Source organism: Ips typographus, linkage group LG1 (assembly GCF_016097725.1).
Source record: "Ips typographus isolate SLU linkage group LG1, UJ_Ityp_2.0, whole genome shotgun sequence".
Taxonomy (NCBI): Eukaryota; Metazoa; Arthropoda; class Insecta; order Coleoptera; family Curculionidae; genus Ips; species Ips typographus.
The window spans coordinates 5,126,239-5,153,439 of record NC_138422.1 but is presented as its reverse complement, the minus strand read 5'-3'; the positions used below and the strand labels follow the sequence as shown (position 1 = coordinate 5,153,439).

The 27,201-nt window shown below is 33.0% G+C and overlaps 1 protein-coding gene and 1 long non-coding RNA gene across 4 annotated transcripts in view; both read left to right on the top strand.

The window, feature by feature from the left end:
• The window catches only part of LOC145740197 (uncharacterized), a 30,475-nt gene that overhangs the window by 2,353 nt on the left and 921 nt on the right, over nucleotides 1-27,201 (top strand). Inside the window, exons 2-7 of one of the 3 annotated variants that reach the window (XM_081995567.1) lie at nucleotides 17,428-17,557; nucleotides 19,720-19,830; nucleotides 19,886-20,023; nucleotides 21,698-21,795; nucleotides 21,876-22,041; nucleotides 22,244-22,269. In XM_081995567.1, the coding sequence (XP_081851693.1) occupies nucleotides 17,428-17,557; nucleotides 19,720-19,830; nucleotides 19,886-20,023; nucleotides 21,698-21,795; nucleotides 21,876-22,041; nucleotides 22,244-22,254 (654 nt within the window). In that variant the 3' untranslated portion in view covers nucleotides 22,255-22,269. Of the gene's footprint in view, nucleotides 1-17,427; nucleotides 17,558-19,719; nucleotides 19,831-19,885; nucleotides 20,024-21,697; nucleotides 21,796-21,875; nucleotides 22,042-22,243; nucleotides 22,410-27,201 lie in introns of those variants that run through there. The other 2 variants (XM_081995566.1, XM_081995565.1) reach the window with 2 other exon arrangements.
• Nucleotides 22,417-25,047, top strand: LOC145740201 (uncharacterized). The gene is made up of 2 exons (XR_014181370.1): nucleotides 22,417-24,559; nucleotides 24,638-25,047. It is a non-coding gene; the product is annotated as an uncharacterized LOC145740201 (long non-coding RNA).

Here is a 27,201-nt window from a genome sequence, read left to right as displayed (position 1 = left end):
AAACCACCACACTATCCAAGCCCATTGTATGATATGTATGATAAAAGTTGCAATGCAACAAGTTTGTAGAATATTTTTCAATATCCTGTATAAGCATGAGGAAATCAATTCCATTCAAACTTACTTATTCTACTAAAATTACTTATCTGCCACTCTGTTTCTATAAGAAACGATCTTTCAAAGTCTTGTTTGTTTATCAAATGCGGTCATGGAGTTCCGGAAATACAGGGTGTTAAATATAACCGCAAATAATAAGCTATCTCAAAGACTTCCGCTAGCAGTTTCAATTTTCAGTTAATTCTTCTGTATTTTTAAGACGTAAAATATTATTGTAAATTTTGGTTGTAGATTTTCAAATTTGTGAATTTTGTGGAGTATACTTGTCCTTATCTATCTATCTTGTGCTAGATGTATTACCTGTGCATTGGGTGTTCGGTCATTTTAATTAATTTACCGGTTTCGTTAGACCATCCTCTAGGTCTTTTTCTTTCGACCACAAGGTTTTCCACCTCCATGTTCTTCTAGATATATTGCCAAAGTAGCTAAGCTAATATGCTCTATTGATTTGGTTTAGTAGAAGTTTTTTGAATTTTAGTTCTTGTAGAACAGAGACGTTTGTTCTGTGTTCCACCCATGACACTTTATCACCCATAATTCGATCTGTTTTCTTTAGTGTCTTTAATTGGGAAGATCAAGGAATTGGTGTGATCTCTCCATATTTTTATGAGTTTAGTGGTTGCTGATCTGGTCATTCTCAATCTTATCTTTATTTCCTCTGAACAATCCCAATCTTTGGTAATCAACGATTCTAATTATACACACTTCTCCACCACGTCATATCCCGCTACGTTTTTGATATTGGATGAGTCATTGGATCGATTGATAATCATCACTTTGGTTTTTGTTTTCTTGATTTTTAAACGATATTATCTACTATAGATCTATAATTTGTTCATTATATGTAGTTGCTCTTTATCTTCAGGAATAGTCAAGGTGTCGTCCGCATATCTCAGGTTACTTATTTTTTTCCTCCAATTGATATTCCATCTTCCTAAAAGAAATTTTCTTATTATGTATTTGCTATGGGTATATGTTGTAAAAGAGGAACAAAGAGATAAGGGCATGCATCACTGTTTGACACCGGCCTCTATGTTGAAAACTCTGGACACTGTCCTGTTTTGAACTTGGCGTTATTGTGTTGGTAGAGTCTCCTAATCAAAAATATCAGATGTTTGGGAACACCCATTTCACCCATAACTCTCGATAGAAGTGACCAGTTCACAGAATTGAACGCTTTCGTATGGTCCACGAAACACAAATATAATTTTAAGTTGGTTTTTCGATTATCTGTCGGGCATTAAGTAGCTGCTCTCGTGTATCTTTACCTGGTGTGAAACCTCTCTAGTATACAGTGCGTTTTTTTTAACGCGCAACATAGGATTTTACGTGTTAAATTTTTAAGCCCATGTAAGACCATGTTATTTTGGAACTACAAGTATAAAACTTGACCGGTGTTTCTTTAGTACCCTGAAGCTTAAGTAAGTCTACCAATTTGGTCTAAAAAGTGATTCAAAACTGGAAAAAAATCATTTTTTTTCGAAAAGATTTTATCCTTTCATACTCCCTGTATGCATTGTTGTTCCTTGTTGTTTTTGATACTGGCAGGGCAGGTAGCAGGTAAAGTAACTTATTTTGACTGCATTACGACCCGATATCTTTTGAACGTCAAAAGGGCATTTTATGATTGTTTGGAATATACTGTTTGGCTTCAAACGGAGGTCAATTTGAACAATTCACTTATAAAAATACTTCTTTTGTTCTTCACTTTCTTGATATAAAGTTAATGATCACCCTGTTTTACTTTCTATGCCAAATTTTACCTGCTACCTGCCGTGCCAGTATCAAAAACAACAAAGAACAACAATGCATACAGGGAGTATGAAACGATAAAACCTTTTCGAAAAAAGATGATTTTTTGCAAGTTTTTTAACACTTTTTAGGCCGAATTGGTAAATTTACTTAAGCTTCAGGGTACGAAATAGCCACCCGTCAAGTTTTATACTTGTAGTTCCAAAATAACATGGTCTAACATGGGCTTAAAAATTTAACACGTGAAATCCTATGTTGCGCGTTAAAAAAAACGCACTGTATATTTACCCTATGTAAATGTTCAAGTGCCCCATCGAGTTAGTTATAAATTCATGCTTTAACCCACGCCTTGAGTAAACATAATTATCAACCCTAAAGTGTGGGGTGTTGTAACACTAAGATAAAAGTTTATACGATTATGAAAAAACCGGAAATACCAAAATGTTAACCATATCTTTATCGTATAATTTATGGGGTTGTCAGTCAGTCTTCATTCACACAAACAATAAGAACTTAAATGTTTTAACATGAACTACTTGTTTTGAAAACCAGTATACATTCTTGTTATCGCAGTAAGTATACTGTCTTCAAAAAACAAAGTCACAATAGCAGAATGTCACTAGTTAGACAACAAGATAAAAGCTGATAATTCTGTCTTCATTACTAGAATTAAAAATACTTACCCATTGCTGCAGATGCATCTGATATTATGAACTAAAAAACGATTACTCAGTTAACCAAATTGTAGATAAATAACAGTTAATCGTAATACACCATTTATTCTACCATTCTAGAGTGATAAATGTTTCATAATATGTAAAACCAGTCTGGATGACAAGTTTTTTGTATTGCACAGGTGGAGGTTTTTCTATTTTTTTATCAGTTCTGCTTATCGTTTCCACCAGTAATTATCATAAAATTGCATATTAAAACTGGTTTATATCGCACTTTTATGTCGCAACAATTTCAGGATAAATTATTTATGCTGGTGTTGCTATGTTTTATGCAATACATACCCTTTTAGTTACGTCATCCTGAATGGAGAGAACCACGTTCAATGGAGTTATTGTAACTATTTGTGGATTTTCATATTTGTAACGCTTTCCAAAGAAATTGATGCATCCTTTGGTGCGTAAAAACCCACTTATCACTTCAGGTATATTGATAAACGTATAATCAGATTCAGCGGCCTTTCGTAGCAAGAAATTAAAGTGAAACTAGATTCTCCAATCATTATTTGTTTTATTTTTGGATCATTGAACATTGTCTGCATTAAAAAAGGTATTGGACTAATTGTCGGGGCTTTGTGAGGTGGTTTATTTATTATTTGGTCTGTCTTTCTATAATTAATCCGTAACGCAAAAACGGTCGATATCTTATTAAAGGTGCTGTAGAAAGTAGTTTTTTGATGCCGGTCTAGGCGTAACGTCTTATTTAGTTTGAATTTGTCACGCCGATTTAGTTACGCTTCATATTTACTGCATACTAAGACCATAAATCTAGCGGCATTACAATTTCCACTCACGTACAGTGGAACTGAAACTTCCTATCCTTTGTATATCGTATTGTATAGCCTGACGCCATCCTATTATAGGTGCATGTTTGGATATTTTAAGGATCTACCATAATCTTTTCAAATCGTCTATTTGGTTTCACATGATTCCAGGAAATAGAGAAATGCTGAAAAGATTATCTAGATTCGAAATCAAAATAATTATGATTGATTGTGGTCGTGGTTATTGAAATGGTTTAATCAGAATGAGCAGTTGCCAATACTTTAAATTTATAATTTATTTCTATAAGGATTGCGCTATTTTAACCAACAGTGTTATATAATAAATGTGCTACATCTAGCAGAGATACACAGTATCATGAATTATTTAACATTGACTCTAAAAGATTGTCTCTTTATTACACATTTTTTAATAATTATTATCATTTTGCTGCAAAGAGTGGAAAACTTTTTTACTTTGAAAGCGGGAAAATGTAGACCTTTCTGGAACATTTGGAACTGGATTCTCTATTATTTGCAGGCTTTTTTAATCTAATGCTTCCACGTTAAATGATAATGAACCTTTCATTTGATGATCATTAGTCTGGTAATTCGGTGACTGACTACTCCAAACAGGTGTAATAAAAATACTTGGTGAGTGCACTATAAAGGACGGTCATTGACTCATACTTAAAGCAACCAGTATAAAACAATACATTTGTATTACGTTGAAGTTTATGCATTTTATAAAACTAGATAAGATAATATAGATTTAGCATATAGTTTGTTTCTACAGCACATCGGTCAATCAGGTGTGCTTTGGAGATTGAGATAACATTTATTGAAAAAACCGGTATTAAAAAAGTGGTTTACGATATCAAGAATTAATCTTTTTTTTTCTGTTTTCTTGTCATCAACATTAGTTAACATATTTTTTTTTGCCATTTTTATGAAATATGATTCTCAGAATTTCTTGAAGTAACACTGCTGACTTGGCATTGTTTTTTTGTTAAACAATGTTTATGCTGATTTAAGTAGTAATTTATCTGTACTGCTATCTTCTGTAATTTTTTTATTAAGGGTTTATTAAATTTTAATAAACAATGCTGGATACTAAAAAAAACTATATGAAAAATGATTTAATTGATTTTGTGACAAAAGGACCAAATTGATTTATTGCACATAAAATGAATAAAAATAATGTAAACATATAGCAGGAAAAAGGGAACAAAACAAGGGACAAAAGTCGTTGTTGCATATGGCGGCCGTAAATTTCCGGTTGGCACTGTGATTGGCGTGAATGAGGGGACGAAACCTAAACCACATGAATTCAACTGCGGGGTAGACAACATCGTCGTCTCTCTTCTGAAACAGAAGAAAAACTTATTAATAACTACCCGTTATCCAATAACGTATCGGGGTCGTTTGTGGGGTGCTTCTACTGCTTCTCGTAGTAATTGATTTTTTTTTCGCTGCTTTCCGCTCTTTGGAATATCTTCACTGCGCTCTGCTTGATCCTTTCCGTTACGGTGGTGAACTTCAAATCTCGCTGGATGGCCACATTTCTGACGTACCATGGGGCGTCCACCGCTGTTCTGAGACCAGCTATTGTTAACTTAACGGATCAATTAATGTCAGACGCCTTGAAATATCGTGGTGCAAACGGGCATATATCAGCTGGTAACCTTCTGCTATTACCATTGCCCTCAATAGTAATTTAAACTATTGTAAAAATCTAAAACACAGACAATGATAATCGAATGAACAATCTTGTGTTTATTTACTTAATATGATGTTTCGATGCTTTTGTTTAAGTAATCTACGATCGAAGTATGTGCTTAAGTTGGAAAATGTTATTTAATTTTATTCCGTATTATTTATAACTGTCATCCACTGTTGCACAAATTTATTACACGAATTGAAAACTACAGTTTCCTAGCACACATGAGCACTCACTGACCATACAATCAAACAACTGTTGTAAGACGTTCCGATTGCAACCAGTAAAAGTATGAGTGACCCTCTTTAACGCGAATGCACAAATTTTGCTTCTTTTCATGTTAATGTAACTGTATTTGCAGATTACTGCAGAAAGTCAGCTTTCTTTCCATAAATTTTGAATAATAGTGTTTTCTCCTGTGACACTCGTTTTCATATATCGTCAATTAATATCATCATAAAGAGTTAGGTTAATTCAAGATGATTTGTATGGAACGTATTTGAATTAAAATTTACACAGCAACTCCGAAAGTGTTACAGGGCGTCTCCACCAAAGAATGATAATTATTTGGTCACTTTCTAACGGTAATAGTCACGTAGTTAAAAAATTATCTGTGAATGAAAATTTAATTTATATGATGGTCAGCAATCGCATTCCTGGTGTACATTAAAACTTATAGGAGTTATGGTTATTACTCTTTCGATTAGCCTACTGTAAATCTAACTAACAGGTGTTAAGTCGATTTAGCATTAAAAATGTGATTTATGCTTTCAGACTGTGGAATCTTGCGCTTCATCTTAATTATCTGGTGCAACATTTTAATGTTGACTTAACGTAAATAAGCTTACATAAGAGAATCCGTTAAAACATTGCATATTGAAGAAAACATTTAAAACGTTTTCCTTATTAATATTAATTGCTTTGTTTAATGGACAAGGTGAGGAATTAGAGGTGAGGCCCGTTCGTTTACAAGGTATAAGAAATGTTATTGTTACGCAACGACATCTGCACATATGACAAAGTCTAGTAAATGTTAAATCACTCACCCGATTTATTAGAGTAGTTCAGCAATGTGTGAGATATAATACTTTAGTTGACATATTGCATTATTCTAAACAGTTGGAATTTGAAAATGCATAAATTAATACCCACGTAAAACCAGTTAGTTTGGACCATTTTGAAGGTATTTCCTGCAAATTAGTACTTCACGATTGTTTCTAAAGTAGTCTAACAGTTCTTTTAACGAACAAACTTTTGTTGTATGCTGTGCATGTTTAACATACGTTGTGGATTGAGGTTTGGTCGTTATGTGTTTAGCGGTTCTTGTAGTTTACGAACGTATACCTGACTTCCTTCTAAGTAAGAAAATTAACACAAAGCCATTTGTCATCAGATGTATAAACAATACGGATAGAAGAAATGAATAATAAAACTGTATTATTGAGTTTTTATTACGTTTTGTATTTGTTCTGAATAATTGGTAAGTAACATAATACATATGAACACATGGTCGGGCAGTAAAGATTTAAGCCGTTTTACCGAAATAAGTCATTTAATTTGGTTTCCGATGCCCTTGTCTTACTATGTATTTATGTTTCACCTATACATTGTGAATAAATAATACCTTGGAAACGGTATAAGTTTTAGTGTTCATAACAACCTGAGAGACCTTGTTTTTTGAAGAAATATCTTCTTCATTTTCACTTTCCATGTCGTTTTAAAGTTTCAAATGTAGCCCCTTCTCCAACAAGAAGAGTAGACGATGTGCGCCGCAGACAGTGGCTAGTGTACGACTCCGGATGATCCAATTTCAAGTACTTTGCTATAGCTGTAGGTACAATTCCTATCGTATTCTTACCCACTGGCTGTACTGTACAGCGACCTTTACGATATATAAGAAAGAATCTTTGCTCTTTTATTCCTTTAGGTCTTAGTGTTGCATATCTTCTTATCATACTTAAAACACCTATGTTTTCCTCGTCGACAATAGTAAAACTTTTTGAAGTAAATGTTTTAGTTTCTGGCACTTTTACAGATATAACCAACGGTCAACGGTCATTTTAACTAACTCATCTCGTCTTAATCCACCAAATAAACCCATTACCAGCATTACCTTATGTAGCAGATGAATGTCATCAGGAGCACCATACAGAAATTTCTAAACTTGTTCTCTTTCTAAAACTTTGGATTTTTTCGAAACATATCCTTTTGACTTTACCTTCAAAAATGATATCAGACGTTAAAAATGAGAAATGTGTATATTTTCATAAACGATCAGCGTAGATCTAAAAATTGAGTACTTGGTCCATAGTGAGTTAGGAGTATATTTTTCTGACTGAAATAAAAAGAGAATAATTTAATTTATGCATTGAAATTATTATAATATTTTATTAATTTATAAGTTTACAGAAATACTTTCTATTAATTATTCGTAGTAGGTAACAGGTGATCCTGTAACGATATAATTGTGTTGTTATAAATAAGACATTTTTTTAATTTTTTACATTAGTCAAAGTTTAGATAGGAAACCCTCGACATGTTCTTTACCAACCTCAAGAATTAATCTTGATAACGTCTAAAACATCTTAAAATGATCATTTAACTTTTACCACAGTTTATTATCACGTTTATCAACGTTAAATTCATTTTCGTGATGACTTCTTGATGCATATTGTCTCTAACACAACATCTGTGGAGTTGATGTGTTATGACGTTATTAACCTGATTCCACGACACAGATATAATTATAACTTTTACTAATCTGTGCGAATGGTCTGCCTCTTGTTTTCCATTTCCCTTAGTTTGCTTAAAACTTGAGACAGACTTTATTTGTGACATTTGGATGTTTGCTGATTTAATTAATGCTGAAGCAACCATTAGAAGCAATTTTCCTTCCATTGAAATCTAGTTGTTTTGCAGAAATTGATTAGGTACTGTAATCTAAATGTAAAACTTGTTTAATACTACTTTTTCCGATTTATGTTAAGGTTTTCGTGTAATTGTTGTAAAGACTTACATTAAATATTCAAAAAAGTTTAATTTCAAACAATGTCGGCTATTTTTAAAAGTAACGTTTTAAATGTTTAATTATACATACCTACTAATTTTGCTAAGTAAAATACTAGTATGTATTCTTATCTGACATTGCTAGATTGCAGTAGTAAAAACAGTAGTTACACATTGTGTGTTTATAAAATAAAGTTTAATTTTAGGTATTATACAGTGTGTCCGGGATTTTTGTAGTACGACTTTAATCAAGTATTGTTTCCTAGTATTGCGGAAACCTAGTAACGCTTCGGAAGAAAGGTTCACAGAATGTGACAGTATGTATGATGAGAATGTGATTCACTCTTTTAGAATTAGTATCCAGGACCCTCAATCTTGAAATCAGTATATAGGATTGCCAAGAGAGGTATGGCTGGAATATGACAGAACTAGTTGATAATGGCAGATTTCTGTCACATGCCGTATAGGTACGTTTATCTTGATGGCTCCCTTCCCTTGATTCAAGAATTTAGGTCCAGGAAAGAACATGGTGTATTAAAAAATCATATCTTCTTCAATATTTCGTTCGTAACTCGAAGAATTGTTATATTGTCCGGAAGTTAATTTTAAATTCAAGAAGACAGTTCTTCTTTATCTACTAGTGCTACTTTCTCTCCTCAAAAAAGAAGTTTAAAAAATAAGAAGAAATTAATTCTATTATAACATATAATACTAAAAGAAAATAATATAGTAGTTATAGACTTGCCCGTAACAAGTTTTGTAACCTAAGAATGAACTCAATATAAGAAACTAAACGTTCTACGCACAAAGTATGAGAAAAGGTAAATGACTTATGAGCAGGTTCACCAGTATATGAAATAGGAAGAGACGATAAGAACCCATAAAAAAAGTTTTTGCTTAATGACTTCCTCTGTCATGCAACTTGATATGCAATATACAGGGTGGTCTGTAATGAGTATGACAGAAAGAAAGTAATTAAGATAACAGAGCCAACATGGGTAAAATATAAAACAACTCGTTCTCAGTTCACAAACCAGAGCGAATTAATAATTTATTTTAGATTTAGAGCCCCTCTATTAATAAAAAAATTGTATTAAAAAGAGTTTCTCGAAGTTTGAGGAAACAAAATGGTATAAGCTAGACGTCTTGATATATATTTTCAAAGGCGATGTGTGCCTTTACAATAAAAATAAGCAGGATTTTTGTTGTCAGAAGTAAGAAATAACAACTTCTTTAAATTATTTAGTTAATATTGCGTGCATTATAAAAAATAATGCCCTCACCTGAGGGAATGCTTTGTTTTGTTATTATTATTTATACATTTTCAAAAGCTTGAAGTAGCTAACAAATACGTTTTATACTATACACTTTCACAACTCTGAAAAACTAATAACAGATACTAGCTTTTTATAAGATCTATTATACCTTCTTCATGAAAAATAATTGTTTATGCGTTACTCATTGGAGAAAAAAATGTTTGTTAATAAAATTTATATAACTAAAAACATGTTTTAGAAGAGATGTCAAAATTCCTTCTAGCTGCTAGAGGTGATAGTTGCGACGTATTACACTTCTATTTAATTATTTAATTACAGGACAAATTAATATAATATTATTCAAATTTTAATGTGAGTGAATAGTAAATACTACCACTTTCCTTGCTGTTTAATAGAAAAACAACGAAAACGTCAGGAATAGAAAGTTGATGCATTTTCTTGTCTTCAATAAATGCTTATTTGTAAGGTTTGACGGATTATGTTAATAGTTTCTAAATTACAGAAATTAAATTAATTAATTTTGTGTTTAGCATTTATGATTTTCAGTCCACGGAACACTTCACTGGAAGTAAATAATATGTTTAGACTTAAAGGCTAACAATTAAATACAATTTTTCTGATTTGGCTAGGTAAAGTCGGTAAATTATTACTCCCAAGAGAAAATTGTTAAACACAATATTTAAACATGGTTTCAAATTCCTGCAATTTAAATTAAAATTAAAATATGTGAAAAAAAATGAGAACAAAAGCAAAAAATTAATATTTTTCGTGTATTTTTTAGTTTTCATAATCCACAGTTTTTAAAGTTTTACTTTATCATAATTACCTTTACATACATACATACAAAGTAGCTCCACAACTCAGAGTTGGTCTTGGCTGACTGCTCTTTATTCCTCCAGTCCTTCCGGTCTTCCAACAGATTCGTGTCCAGAGGGATATTCATTTTTGCGAGGTCTGCTTTGATGTTGTCCTTCCATCATATCAGCCTCTTCAGTCTGTTTATACACATATATTTGGTCTTTTCCTCGTTAATCCTGAGTCCCACTTATCTTGTAGCCTCTTCTATTCAATGAAATATCCCTTTTACTGTTGGTGTTGAGTATCTAATGATGTCAATGTCATCTGCATATGCTAACAATCGTTTAGGGTCTCGGGCAGTCAGGAGTTCTGTTTGAATTTCTGCTGACTTCTTTTCTGCTTTCTCTAGGGCGATTTTGAAGAGCAGAGGTGACAAAGCATCTCCCTGTTTCAATCCGCTACGTATTTTAAAACTATCTGAGAGCTTGCTATTTATTCGCACTCTGGGTTTTCCGTCTTCCATACATGCTTTCGTCATCTGGATGAGTTTACTTGGCATTCCGAATTCGGCCATTGCATTCCACACTTGAGATCTCTCAATGCAGTCTGTGTCTGTCTCAATTGCATGGGACCAAACATTTTCAGAATGACTTTCTGCACCTAGTAGACAAGGTTTTTTTTTTAACACCCTGTATATGTTCAATCGTGTTACGGTAAGCACGAGGTGAAAGAGAAGTTCATAATGACCATTATAACAACAAATTTACACTGCATTTTTCCTTACCCTTATTTCCATGAAAAAACAGTCTTTATTGAAAATCCCAAAACTCACAAGAAACAAAAATTTTTGCTTTCAACTTTGGCTAAGGCATTTTGCAGATACAGGGTGTAGCAAATGACCAAAAATTCTGCTCTCGATTATTTCCGTTAGCAGAGTTTAATAACATTCTTCCCGATTTGATTCGTCTGTTATAAGTTTCTTGAGAGAGCTGGTCGATGTGTTGCTCTGAAAGTCTGGCAAGTATAACTAATTAACATTATTAACAAAAAAACGTATTCTTCAACTCCAAAACTGAATAGCACCCCACTGCTCAAACTTCTTACAAAATGGTTTTCTGTGAAGTTTTTCTCTTGATGCTCTATAACCAATCCTTTTTCCTAGTTTCTAATAGATTTTTTAATCCTGATGATAAACTACTTAAGAAAACATCTACGGAAAAAGGAAGGAAGTTGGATAAACGTTCCATTACATTAAAGATTAAAAAATGTTACCACAAATGAGGAAATTGCAAAATTATCCATTGCGTATTAATGATATATTCAGAGAAACGATCTTGCTGAATACTGATAGATACAGCAAGTTGTTTGATTAATGCTGCTAAGACTTAATAGTAGTAACAAAACAAGCAATCTAGAGAAACGATTTTGTTTAGTTTTTTTGCAATTATAATGTTACGTTTAGTTACATTTAGGGATTACACAGGGTATACATTTTATTTCGTAGTACAGTAAAACTTAACTTTAAAAAAGAATGGTGTAATAAAACTCAATATAATTCAGCATTCAATTATTAGTTTAGGATTTCAAGATAGATGCTTTTTTGGTGTTGCATTGTTGATAGTTTGAGCTATTTCTCATTTTTGTCCATTACGTAAAATTATGCAATTACAATTTTGTTATAAAAAACTAAATCACAATTTCTATATTTAAGCAAATAGTCGTAAATTAACTGGGTAGTTAATTACCGTGGGTATTATTATAAGAAATTCAGGCAGACAGATAAGTATGGGCACGTACTTATAAGATGTGGAATTTATTTTCAAGTACGTCTCATTGCCTTTAAACAAATCGTCCCACTTTCCTTTTCAATGCTACATCCTAACTGTATATTAACAAAGTATGTTAGGTAAGCAAAAGAAAAACAAACTTTTACATTATCCAGTTAGACTGTCAATACGTCCACCTCAGTTAATTATTTGTTAGTAAAAATGTACATATTTTTAAAAAACAAGTTTTATTAGGATAAGTGCTACTTGCGGTTTCATAAATACATTCACACTGTCTTATAACGACATCGTTTTCCTCTGTAAAGCTAATCCAATTATTTCCAGTTCTCCTAGTCAAGTTAAGCGAAGCATATCTTCAGTCTTTTTCAAAAATGTGTTGCCTGCACTTTATTAGCCAACAAAAATAATGCATAAAGAAAGCTAATTGCGGTAAATTTTCTAAATCGATACAATTGAACGAATTACTTTCTTGCATCGTTTATGGATTAGTAGGTGCGCATTCTAACACCAACAAAAAAAAATGTAGGCCACGAAATCATTAGAGACGGTTTCGATTTTCTTCGAGATTCCATGCCGAAACAATACAAGCAGTGACGTACTTGCTCGACAAGGAAAACCTTTTTTAGTAACAGACAACATCCAAGTGCGGATTGAACTAAATTCTTTTGGAGGTCGTTAAAATGTTATGACAGGATTTGCATTAGAAAGTCCTCACGTGAACTTCTTTCATACAGTCATAAGATTGATATAGTTTTCGATATTCAATTTATTGATTTTAATTCTTTTTTAAACAGGATTGGTTTCTTAATTTTAAAAAACGACGTGCTTTATCCATAAAAAAAAACCAGTCTGTAGAGTATGCGAGGAAAAAGATGACTGATCCCTTTATTGTTAGCCAATATTTTGATCTTCTCAAAGAAGAACTTGATAAACTGGGAATTGGAGACTGTTCAACTCAGATATGGAATTTAGATGAAACCTCCATTTGTACTGCTTGTACAAAAACCAAAATTGTAGTTTTCAAGGGAAAAGCCTGCTCAAGAACGACTGGAGCATCCGGAAAGGAAAAATATTACTTGTTTGTATGGAGTATGTATGTATGGAGTAGCTGGGTATCGGACACTCAAAAGTGAATATGAAAAATGGATGGATCATCAGCGAATCTTTATAAATTATTTGAAGAAAACCTTGCTTCCTTGGATACCTTACGTACACTTCTTCTAATTTACGACGGACACGCAACACAATTAGGATACAAACTAGTCCAACTGGCAAATGCTAATAATTTAACGATTTTAAAACTACAGCCACACACGAGCTACTTATTACAACCACTTGATATTTCAGTGTTCAAATCACTAAAATCTAGTTGGGATCAAAAACTCTGTTTGTGGCAGAAACCCCATCATGGTTTGCGCATTCCAAAAAATGATTTTAGTTCCTTACTTACAAGTGTATGGAAAGATTGGTCAGAAAAAAAAACATTAAAAGCGGTTTTCGCAAAGCAGGAATACTCCCCTTCAACAGAGAAGTGATTTCAAGAGAAAAATTTGATCCATTAGCCTTAATGAGATTTGAAGGGCATCTCAACCAAGAAAGCAATAGTAATACCTTGACAACAAAAAAGATAACAGTTTCTTTTGAAACAATTTTATTGGAATCAATCAATCTCAATCAAAATCAATCAATCAACCCATCGAAAAATTTCAGGAAGAGCAGAAGTTATAACTTCCACTATTGTATCATGATAACGAAGTGAAAAGTAACCAAATAAATAGAATTACGCAAAAAGAAAAAGAGCGAAAAGAGGTCAACTAACAAGAAATGAAATATCCGTAGAAAAGAAATTGATGAGACCGATACTGATAACGATAAGCAAACATTTTCTGATTTAGAAAAAAATATTGCTGATGATGACCCCAATCCAGAGAATACTACACTTTTTGAAACTCCAACACGCCAACAAGAAAAAGAAGCAATACGTTCATTTACATACAGGAGATTTCTTGCTAGTAAAGTTTTCTGACAAAATAAAGCTATCTTTTGTCGGAAAAGTCATTGATGTAATAGATTCGAAGAAAAGGACATTTTATTGCAGCTTTCTTCGAGAAAGGCAACATTAAAACGGAACCAAATCCTTTGTATTTTCTAATACTAAAGACGAATCCATTGTCAACAAGGAGGAAATCTTAAAACGCTTAGAGCTTTCTTTAGAAAGAAAAGGCTATTTTTGCTTTAAAAATCTATGAAAGTATCAAATTTATTCTACTTAATCTTTTGTGTGGCATTTTCAGTTTCTATACTTTATTACATTTAAGAAATGATTTTTTTTTTTGTTAAGTAAGTGCTTAAGTATTGCTATTTTATGCATTTTTCTTAGTTTTGTATATTAATAAATATACTCATAAAAATGGTTATATACAACATATAAACATGGTTATACTTTCGAGGATGTGCTTGTTTTGTAATAGTTTTTTAGTTTCATTTTATTTATTTCAATTTAAAATTGAACTATGCAATAATGTGGTCGCATTTACCCCACAAAAGTAAATTTTTCAGAACTGTGATTTTTAACAAGGTTGAAATTCCGTTATGTGCAATGATGAAAAGTAAGAGTTTAGCATGCTTGAAACAAAAACGGTTCTTCCTTGTACCGTTTTAGGTTATGCATAAGTCACAAAAATTACATATCTAATTGATAATTCATTGACTGACTATGGACATTCCGCATTTGGCACGTTACCGAGAATTGGTTGTCTACCTTATTGTCAGGTCACCAACCCAGGCATTAAAGCACCTGTAAATTTCACACCTGGTCGGATTTCTAAAGGTAAGCTAGGTCTGTGTACCAAGATTAGTATAAAAGAACGTGCTTTATTATAGTTGACAGGTTTAAATGTTTTGGGATTGCTGAATGGTACAAATTTACAAAATGCATTTATCCAACAAGCAGAAAGTATTCATGTCATGAAGCTGGTAAAATAATCTGGTAAAAAACTAGATAATACATACAAGATAGAGAATAAATTTAAAAAAAACAATTAAAAAAAAATGGATAAGCTAGTAGACTCTCATCTATTATTTGTCACTTTTTAGTTGACATAAATATGACACAATTTTAAATAACTTTGGTGTACAATAACTCTAATGTTGACACAACTGTTAGTATCATACTATGTATTATTCGTACTATAACGAGTAATGCTGATTAAAAAAAGAACTACCTTTTCAATTTAAATCTAATCAGAAAACGTCAATAAAATTGATTTTTGTTAGAAATTTGAAAAATGTTATATTTTTGCACTCATACTTTCTATTTCAAATGAAAAAAACTGATGTTTAATTTGTGGGATAAACCCATGACAGGTGATCCATGTTTGTGAAATATAAAATAGCTAATCAGAGACAGATTTAAGCGTGATATATGAAACAGACATGGAATGTACTGATAGATTACCAATCAGTATGTAATACTATTTATGTAAAAAAAAACTTCCCAAAAACTAATAGATTTCGGAGAAATTAGTGAAAAACTGTGAATAAGTAGCAAAATAATTAGTAGTAAAATATAAATTGTAAAGTTTAGAAGAATTGCCCATATGTTTTACGTTTGATTGATAATCATGATAATCGGACATCCTCGTGTGATAGGAACATCATATTTTACTTTTGGGAATGGAAGAGTAACTTTTCGTTGAGATTTGGAAGCGAAAAATGTATCATTTAATGATTGTAGACCAAGTTAAGTAAAACGAGCACTTAAAACAATCAGTACAATAACTGCACCAACGTATTAAGATGACTTAAGCTAAGTTCCATAAAAAAGTACAAAAGTCGAATATCTCGAAAACGGTTAGAGAAAAATCACCGTAAGATTTTGCAGCAGACCAAAAATATTCAGAATAACTTTCTACACTCTGGATAGGTTAAACGCTGGTTAATTTGAACACTCTGTATATTTTCAATCGTGTTTGAGGAAAATGGTCGAATTGGCAACATTGGAAAAATTTAGTACTAAATTAGCAAAATAGTCATTTTAGAAACGTTAGTGAACTGTAATTACCGTTTATTTGAGGAAAATGATCGATTTGGCAACAGAACAACCATTTTTAATTGATTTGCTCATAATTAGCAAAATAGTTTCCAACATGGCGAACTGAGACTCTCGATTATTGAGGAAAATGGTTGATTTGCCACGATGGCAACAATTTGGTAGCAAATTAACAAAATAATGTATTACATTTGATAGAATTTAAAAAAAAAATGACACTGTCAAATTGCATCTCTAAAACTCCAATTTTTATTTCCATTTAAGTATCTTTTCGAAATCGCTGCTTATGGAAATCTACCTTATATGAATTTTAAATCAACGTAACAATTTACTTACTTACTGCAATTACAATCCAATTAAATGATTTGGCAGCTAAAAACCTTTCTCTCTTTCACTCAGGCAGTTCTTCACTGTTGAAATATGTACAACGACCAATAATTGCCACTAAACAATAACACTGAAGTTCGAATTATAATAATTAAGAATACTTAAATGAAAGTGAGATTAAATTACTGTAAACTATATCAGGCGCACTTTGGCAGATTTCAATCAAAACTGGAACTTGCATTATTGCTACAAATTTCCAAGCTTAGCAAAAACCCGCCTTGTATTTATAAATTATCTAACCACTTTAGTGCCATAACTTAATGGTAACTGTACTTAATTGTAAGACTGTTCGCCTAATTGGAATATTCAAGTGGCAAAAAGTTCTATCTAACGAGGACTTTGCCAGGTCAAAGAATGGAATGTTCGATCGACCTTGGCGTGCCTTGGCTACCTACCTATCTTGTTTTGCAAAATAATCGGCACCGTTTACATCGAGTCGGCTTTGGTTCACACGTAAACGTACCACAAAACCGGAAAATTCAACAGTCGACTAGACGAGAAACTTGCTTGAACTTTGCTTCCCCCTAGTCATAAAACAGTTTATTATAAAAAACACAAAACTCATAGATTAGCGAGGTAAATAATAATCCGTGTAAACAAAGTCACTTTAAACGAGGATGGCAACCTTTTCAGAACAAACCAAGGCAGTTATTCTACCTGGTTATGAAATCTGATGCATCCCATCTGGTTCTTGTTAAAACCACTTGGATTAACAGGAAGATGTTTGAAGAGTCAAGAGGCTGCGGTGTTACAAGCTGAGAAGCAGATTGGGTCTTCATATTTTTTTTTGTTTATACGACCTGTTCCGTGTCTACCTACCTCTTGTTTACTTCCTGTTCGAAATATTTACAACTGCAACGTTGCAGATATCGTAACTGATTTATTATACATTCAGTCAGGTGATATGAATAAGTATTTTCTTGGCTAAGGCGTTTTAATTAAGCCACATACGTGTGGAGTTGCGATAAATTGCCAAGGATTACATAAAATTTGTTAGTATTAGATTAGAACAGGTTTAATAATGTGATTCATTGTTTCAGAATTTCCTAAGCAGAAATTCGGATATCCAAAGTCAGTCGTTACTGGATGCTGTGAACTCAAAGTATTACTACTACACAAGGACGAAGGGACTGTTCAGGACCTGTTTCCCTAAGGAAAGACCTCCTACCCGTAAGTTATACTTTAATTTAACTATGCTACAAATAAAATAAATGTACTACACCATTCCATATGTAGTTCAGAAAAAGCCAAGTGTAATTCAAAAGAGGAAACTGCAATTCAGAAACCATCAAAAGAAATTCAGAGCATTCAAAGGCAATTCCGTAAAATACATTCTCTGTGGATAAAATTAACAAATCTGAAACTCCAAAGCAATTTAGTAATTATTAATATACTTTAGAATACAGTGATGGTATGGAAAAAATAATAAAATGTATTCACAACAATTTACGTTCAACAACATCAGCCATATTTAGAACCGCCTCATGAAAAGTTGAAGAATGTTGAGCTGCTCTACCACAATCACCTCCTATAATGGATTTAATAGTCGCATTGATTGTTCATTTCAGGTAAAAAAGGTCTTGCTCACCGACTATTGGAAAATAACATCGGGAATTCTTAAGTTTGGTTTTACAAACGTTTTTATGTTCGACCAAATCGTCTCGATTGGATTTAGCATTGAGGAGTAAGATGCTACACGTAACAGATTAGCATCTGTTTCGTGAAACACACACTCTAAAGTACACGTACAAGGACAAGATCGTGCAGATGGTTTCCCATATCTTCCCAACTTCGAAAGAGAGACTGCATTGCAAACATACTCTGCTATTTTAATTCCCTTAGTTTCAGCAGAGTTCACTCTTGATGAACTTGTTTCCTTCCAAATAATTGGCTATAGCAGATCCTCCACCTCTTTTATCTTAACCCCATACTTCTTCTTGAAGTTCTTTAAAGTGATATCACATTCGTCTTCAACCCAGGATATGACAAGCAAAATTTTCTCTTCCTGTAGAAGTTTGGGTTTTACCCCGCCTCTTTTAAATGCTTCTCCTCTGCTCAATCTCACCCAATGAGAAGCGGTTTTATATCAAATCCTCAAAGTATCAGCTAGGACTACCCAGTCTTCACCTTTATTTGTTTTAGCAAAAATTTCAAAATCTATATAAATCGTACTAGCCAAGCCCATTGGTGACGGGCAAATTTTTTCTATTTACTATGGACCTTCCTCCGCCCTTTCCATATGCTCTTATGCTAAATTATTTATTGGTGTTGTTCCTCATTCATTCAAAGTTCAACTCTTGAAAACAGGGAGTGGAATTCTCAAGAGAAGTGTTGATAGAATGTGAAAGAAGTAGTTGACAATGGCAGGTTTCTGTCACATTCTACATGCCTTGCTCTTGATAACTCCTTTCTTTCATTTCAAGGATATGCACCCTGTTGAGAGTGGAGTTATGACAATTAGAATAAATGCCTAACAATCTATAAATAAAAAGTTAAAAATACAAGTAATTATCAACTAGGCGAGTGGTATAAATATAGCAAATGTAAATATTAACATATCTAAAAACCTTCACAATAGAAGACAATGGATTACATATGTCATCTAGTTTAGATTGTAGAGAATTAATTTGTATTTTAATCCCTTTCAAAAAGTTGTAGAATAGCTTTGACTTATCCGGTCGTTGTTTTGTCTCTTAGTGTGAAAATTTCCCTAGCAATTTCCAAATAGTATCATTGTATGCAGAAAAACAGTTGTGTAAAATCTGCAGTAGGTCTATGAATAATTTATTTCTCGTAATGGCTTTTGCTACATATAGAGGCGTTTTAATTGTTTTAAATAGATACTTAGAAGTCATTTAACCAATTAGCCTACACAACACCTTAGGACGTTCGTCGACAAAAATACAATAAGATCAAGGCGATATATTGAAACACAAAAATGTTTTATTCAGGTCGTACACAAATACCGTAATAGCGTGAACGTTGAATTAATTCCTATTAGTTTAAAGGTATGCATCAGAAGTGAATTAATTTGATTCCTCCATATAAATGAGTTTTACAAATTTCCGTTCATCCTCTATGCCACATAATTACTATTTCAAAATCAAACTAATTAACATTAAGAAAAGATAAATTAGGCATGACAAAAGAAATACTGGTTAATGAAACCCGAATGAGAATTTACCAACAAATCACTGTCTATTCGTGGACTTATCTTGTATTTTTTAGTTCAATTTAAAGCGGTTGCTTTTCAGAGGATTTTGCAAGATTATTTGTAATTTGCAAATTGGACATTTTCAAAATAAAGTTACTGATTACATTTGAAATTTCAGTGAAACTGTACCTGAGCCCCGTTGAGACTTACTGCACGAATATCAACTATTACATTCCTGATGAGAATAACGAAACCAAAGATTTTAGTGACGATGCTTGGACAAGATTACGTAAGTAGATCAACTGTCCAGACAAAAATTGGTTATTAACAAAAAACTGTTTTAGATATGGGAAGATCGATGATAGCTTTGTTCATCATCTCCTTCTTCGCAGTGTTTGCAGCTTTTTGTACCGGAGTAACAGGATGTTGGAGAAGATCTCCTGGAAATATTACGGCAACAGCAATTTTAATGTTATTGGCATGTAAGTTAAATCAATAAGTTCACTTCATTACTATACAATAAGTTTTTTTGAATCGGTACCGCTAATGACAACAATTACTGAGTGGTGGTAATCTGCTTTATCTTCAAACCGTAGATCATGGTTTGAACATATTTTTCAAGGCAAAGTTGGCAGTGCAAAACGTATGCTCAACAATTAAATGCTAAAGAGATTAGAAGTGGAATTGACCGCAGCGAACGACAGCAGGTTTGGTTGGTGTCAGTACCACCTAATTAAAGTCGATTTAAATTTGCCATTAGGAAAGAACAGATAATTGTAACAGGAAATCGTAAAATGGTAATTACAAAGTATTATTTATTTGGCTTTGTAAAAGTTAATGACAACAGTCCCGGACATTTTTGCCGGAAGGGTTAAATGTACCAGTGTTTTTTGCAAAAAAGAATACTTCCTGTCTTATTGGATAATAATAAAGTCAGTTTAATAAGAAACATTGTAAAACCACACGTGTTTTAGATAATAACTAACTTTCTTTGACCACATACTCATCGTATAAAACTCGATCCGATTTTTCGATCGGATTAAAATGACCTCGATTCAATCTTGTCTAAATCGTATGATATCGAATTTGTTATTTAATCCGATCCTGGAATCCTCGTTCCTTTTAAATTTGGTTAGAGAAGAATAGAAACTAATCTAAAGAAAGAACAAGATAATCATACTTAACCCGTAGGTAATTATAGAGTATTCGTACTACATAATCTTGTATTGATAATTTTTTAAAAGAGATGGGAATAGTATATTCTATATTAAGAGCGGAAAGTAGTTATTTGCCGCTTGCACATGAAAATTGCAGCTTGAGGCGAAGCCGAATGCTGCAATCATGTAAAAGCGGCAAAAGTACTTTCGGCTCGAAATATAGACGATATTTTTTCGACGACTGCTGTGGGGTGGAGTAGAAGGACAATTCACATCATTTTCGTAGCTCGAACTCATTGTCACCGATAAATCACTTTGACGGAATGGCTTTATTTCAAACAGGTATGTCAAGCGTTGTTACGAAAACGCCGAAAAAGTTGGTGGGTAGATTGTTAGTAGGAAGCGAAAACGCTTTAGGACAGAAAATGATTCACTTTCTGTACACGTGCGGCAAATAACCACTTTCTGCTTTGAAATGGAAGCGTACATGAGGTACTTTCAAAGTCAGTAGTCGAAAAAGAACTTTATTTAAGCCTTGTGGCGGATGCTGCGTGTTCTTTCTCATCTCTTTTACACTTACACCCTCACTGAGAAGAAATGGACTACTACCTCAAATTCACAATTTTTTGTTTCAAACACCCCCAAGAACTAAATTTTATAACATCAACTTTGGGCATAATTCAGCTATATTCTAATATTTTGATGTCTGGAATCTGCTTTAATGTACTATTACTAATTGGTCCACCCTCAATACATAAAATCCTTCTTAATAATAATTACCCAGTCTCTCTTATTAGGTAGAATCGTCGAAATATTTTCAAAATCAGCTTCTATAGTTTATTTTATTACTTAATATTTTGTTTATCTTTACAATTTCAGTAGTAGTTTTAGGTTTTTTTTTTATTTTATTTTTCTTACTTTGACTTTAATGACCAATGTGTCCAGTTTTATTTTACAATTATTGTGATATAGTGATCTTACCTGTTTGCTTTATTATAGGCTTACTGAGTGCAGGTGCTATGGGGCTATGGCATGGAGTTGAGTATTTTGAGAAAGAAAAGCAGGTTGGAGAAGAATTTTACCAACAATGGAGTACTGTAAGTGTTATTGCATTTTTGACTTATCCGAAAATCTATAATTAGTTGGAATATGATAATATAATATTATTCAAAACTAGCTGCTGCAAGACAACTCCACGATATATTACGACTGGGGATTCGCTCTAGGCTGGCTGGGAGTATTTTCCTGTTTAGGGGGGGCCCTACTATTCTTTTTCGGGTCTTGCTGTCTCCAAGCTGAAAAAGATCGTGAACAACTAGACAACGTCCAATACATCGTACCAGGTTAGGAGCATTTACATTCCATCGACATGCCGCCTTGTAGCCCCATGCCTTACTAATATGTTCCTAACTGATTTGTGTGGTCGATAACATTTTCATTAGGCGGTGCCGAACTCCATATTTTTGATTTTTCAGAGCTGAATTCAGCGAAAGGGATTTATATAGAGTTTGGCACGTCAGGGCTTAAAATGCCTAATCTTTGCAGGTTCTACGTGATCAAACGCGAATTTTCTACGATTGGGGCTACATGTTGGCCTGGGCGGGCGTCGGGTGGGCCTTGACGGCCGCCATCTTGTTTTCCGGAGCGGCCATTTGCCTACGCGGCGAGAGGGAGCGAGAGGAGGCTATTAACATGCAATATCTAATGCCTGGTAACTCTCCTGTTTTGGACGCGTCTGATATTATGATTTCGATGTTAAGATTATGGTTTTTATCAAAATTACACAAAAGTACCTTTATTGAAACTCATGTTTAAATAAAGGTTCGAAATCTAATATCAAACCTGGTGGTGGCTCAAACTCGAAAAATTGCTTTTTTAAGGAACACCCGCACCCGCCTTGAATCTATCATGTAATTTGAATAAATTACAAAGAACTTTCGCACACTTTGAATTGCGTTGTAAATACAAAATATCTTATAAATATGTATATAGCTGAACGAATGTTCTTTGTACAATAATTTCCTGATACAACCTATGACAATCAGCATTCAATTTCAAAGAAATATTTCAGTGAAAACGAATAATTAGACCCTAAGTTTTGGTCTTGGCAAACTAAACAGTTGCACATGTAAGAGAAGGAAATAAAAGCTTTGAAAGTGAATGTAGGATTCAATGTGTTAAATAAACTAATGAACATAACAATACTAACTAAAACGAACGGAAGAAGTGGGAGGAATTTTGACTTACCTACTAGAATAACTTTTACTAATTTTCTAAGGACTGCCTCATTGCATGAATGGGTGACCTTTTAGAATTGTAAAAACATATGAATTTAATCTTAGAAACAGATATTGATTGCAATGTAACTTTAAACAAAAATACAACAATAACACTTTCTACAGGGTGCTACAAATTTGTGTCTAAGTATGGGTAACTCGAAACCGGTAACAGCGCACAATGCATAACTTAATGCATGCATACATTGCACAAGCAGTGATGCCAACCTTTCAGAACAAATTTCCCCAACCGTCAACCAGAAATTTCCCTACTTTTCCCTACGCTGTTGTACAGTGGCCCAGTGGGGTATTAGATGCATTTTGGCGTCAGTGTTTACTAGAGTGTTTATAATGTCTGTCTCATTTTAACTCATTCTGATAAAACAAGATGGCCTATGATGCTACATCTTAAAACTCAGGTTAACATTTCACAATCATAAATAATTGATGTTTTTGTTTTTTACTATATTTTGGCAAAACCATAATAGTTTAATTAAAGGTAATCCAAATAATATTTTGAAAAATTTGTTTAATTAAAAAATATAAAATAATAAATCTTTATACTACTAAGCAAAATAAAAATTTACATTTTTTTTGAATATCATATATGGTATTAACAGAAACAATATTAATAAAAACAAACAACACAAACCTTAAACAAATAAAATGAAAAAGAAAACGAAATAAATTAGGACACATAATTGTGAATTTACTAAACTCAAGAAACTAACAAAAAATTCAAACAAATTAAGTCTTATTTGTATACTTGTACAGGTATGGAAATTTCAAAATTATTTTATTATATGTATTTTTAAGGTTGGAACTTAAGGCTTAAGCCCTTAATGTCATAAATGGTATGGTAAGTGCCGCCGAGACTGTTTTTTTAAATTTTTTATTGGATTTTTAAACTTTTTTTAGTAATCACTTCAAATTTCCCTACATACGCGTAACTTTGAATTTTCTGCCCCTTTTTCCCTACGCACCTAATTTATAGGCAATATTCCCTACGAATAGGGAAATTCCCTACAGGTTGGCATCACTGTGCACAAGAAACAGTGATGTTAACCTCTGAAAATAAAATTCACTCTACTCTGCCTTAAAATTTCTCTACATTTCCCTACGGTCTCTTAATTATAATTTATTCCGACAGATGGCACTGATGGCACGCAAATTCCTGTGTTTTATTTTTTAAAGTTACATGTTAAGCTACGTTTTCCTCCACGGTCGCCAGTCGTCAGCGACCGCGACTCGGTAGCGACGATTGATTCGTTCACGATTTTCGCTCCGGCTTCTGTTTTCCTCTAGATTTAATTCGCTGGCGAATTTTTGTAATTCTCATCGGAGTTGAAACGTTAAACGGAGTTAAAATGAACCTGTCTAAAACAAGGTCTTTACTTTTATTGTTGGACAGTTATCAGGATGATGATATATTACTACTGTCCTTAGTGCATGATCGGGAAAGAAGAGAACAAGTTTTACCAATGTTTAAGAAGCGAAAAGAATAAGGATTTCATTCTTTATTCTGGGATCATATAATTCTGGGTTATTACTGATCAGATGAACAAGCTGTTCATCCTTTTCAATGGTAAATCCATCCATTTCTGGATAAAACTTAATGAAACTAAATTTAAATTCGCTGCGACTAACGACTGTACTGCTCTAGGGCGAGACAAGCGACTGGCGACCAATGACTGGCGACGATTCGCTGGTAGCAGCGACCCGCGAATTTGTAGGAAAACAGTTGTACTTAAATTACATTAATCCAGGTCTAGCGAATTGGTAGCAGCTACCGTGTCGCGGTCGCTGACGACTGGCGACCGTGGAGGAAAACGTAGCTTTACCTTCACTGACGTACTGAAGTCAAGCACGTTAAGCATAAATTGATGTATTTTATTAATTCATAATTCATCACCATCAGTATGTTTTGCCCTTTTGCTAGCAGAGGGACCGCTTGTAGAAGAATCTCTATCTGAGTCACTCATTGCTGTAGTTTTTCACAAAACACGCTGCGTACTTTCACACTAATGACTTTTCGAGATAGGTTTTCATTATACATATTATATTAGTTAAAAATGCCCAATCGGCGTTTTAAATCTAAAACTGAAATAATTCCCTACAAAACAGACTTCCTGTAATTTCCTTTCCTTCCGTTTTTCCCCACGATTAACTTTTAAAGCAAAATTCCGCTACGTGTAGGGATATTCCCTACGGTTTCACAAAAAAAAAAAAAAAAATCAATTCTTGATGTAAAGAGAAACTAATTAGCTCTAGATAATTTTTACTACTAAACTCTGTTTTTCCGTAGACACTTCAATTGTTTTTATTGCACTAAATGACCAATAAATCACAAATACAACATCAAGAACAAACCACAATTCTTGAACAATCCAAATCCACAATTCATAAGCAAAACAATAACACAATACAATGACGGACGGCGGATGTCAAAATATAATATTACAAAATTTTGCGCACGCGTACAGCTGTTTTCGCATAAGAATTGCATAGAAAGTTAAAAATTATGAACTTTCTATGCGGTATTGTGCAATTGTTGTGCGCTGTATAAACGACAGTTGGCATTACTGTAAAGCCAACTTTCTATGTTATGCATTAAGTTATGCATTGTGCGCTGTATAAACCCAGCTTTAAGAGATACAAAGTTGGTTAAATAAAGGCAAAGTTGTCCAATTTGGAGATCAATCTTATATCGTTTTAACATTTAAAAAAATTCGATTACTTCCGGAAATAGCCGAAAAAATACGAAATTTTAGAAAAACATTAAAACCTGACATTCTTCAATTTTTCTGCTTCAATCTTCGGAAATGCCTTCTTAACACTTTTCGATTTAAGTAGTGATGGCTAATTTACCAATAAATATTTTACTTTTGTAAAATTTGACCGGTAAATTACTGGTAAATTACGAATACTGCGTTTCTGGAAGTCAAAATTTGACACCACTTTTCTCCCTGACTGTACCAAATTTTGTAATGTTTTTAAAATCAGCTTGTTCTTCAATTTCCAGAGGACTGTACTCTTCTTCTATAAAGTTTCTTTCCCACAGAGACGGCTCATTGTACTGATAACAGATATAACTATAGTCAAAACAATCTTCTTTGTTTCCCTTTTTGTGAATCGGGGTAATCCATGATTCTTTCTATTTTTCTTTCCCTGTTAATATATCTGGTAAAACAATTCCCTTATCACTACCTATATAAGGAAAAATTATTAACTGTCCGAATAAAAAATAAATATGGATCACCCTGTAATCGTAGGTTGTTTGATCTGTAGTCTCTAAGGTTTTCAACCATGTGATACTTCTCAGGACAAGACTAGATTATTGTTTAGACTGCCATTTTGATGACAAATTTACTATTTTTTATGGAATATCTAAAAAACAAACGGAACGTTCTGCGAGGAATTCAAAAATGAGATTAGAAACAGGATGATCCATGTGAAAATGAAAAGTTGGGGTTCTTTTACGACTGATCCGCCCAAACCGCAAAATCACAAGCACTTTAGAAAGAGAGTTTGGACCCAATCTGGGCTACACTCCATTTTTCCACAAAAAATATTGAGCCGTTCCCTAGATACTTAAAACATCACTCCGTAAAAAGTCTTTTAAAGTAAAAATTCATGATTTGTATTCAAATGGGTTATTGCGTGTTGTCAGTTAAATAAAACAAATTTTTGTTTACAATATTTCAAAGTTTCATTGCAAAGTAAGTTATTGCTCCTTTTAGTCAGGAAAGGTATATTTACAAAAATATGTTGACCGATTCAATTAACATTTTAACAAAATTATAGTCGCCTTCCGGTGTAAAACCAAGAGTGCCATCATCTTGAAAATATTTTAGTTGAATTGGGCATACCGACTAGGGACAGTGTATTATATGAGCCATTTTGTGCTTAATTTTCAATAATAAAAATTGAATTAAAAAATAAAAAACAATAATTATATTTACTGAGTGACATATTCAGTGTTAATTAATTGGCTCATTAAAATAAATAGTTTTTAAAAATTCTACGCATTTTAGAATAATTAACTAATAAAAAATACAATGTTTTCCTGGAATTCAGTGTTGCCTGATTAATTGATTATGTAATAAAAATAGCACGATTCACCAAAGCAAAAACACCAAAAAATAAAACCGTAACGTAAAATGTTATAGTATAGTATGATTGTAAACTACTTTTACTAATCTTGAACGCCACTTTTACTTTACTTTC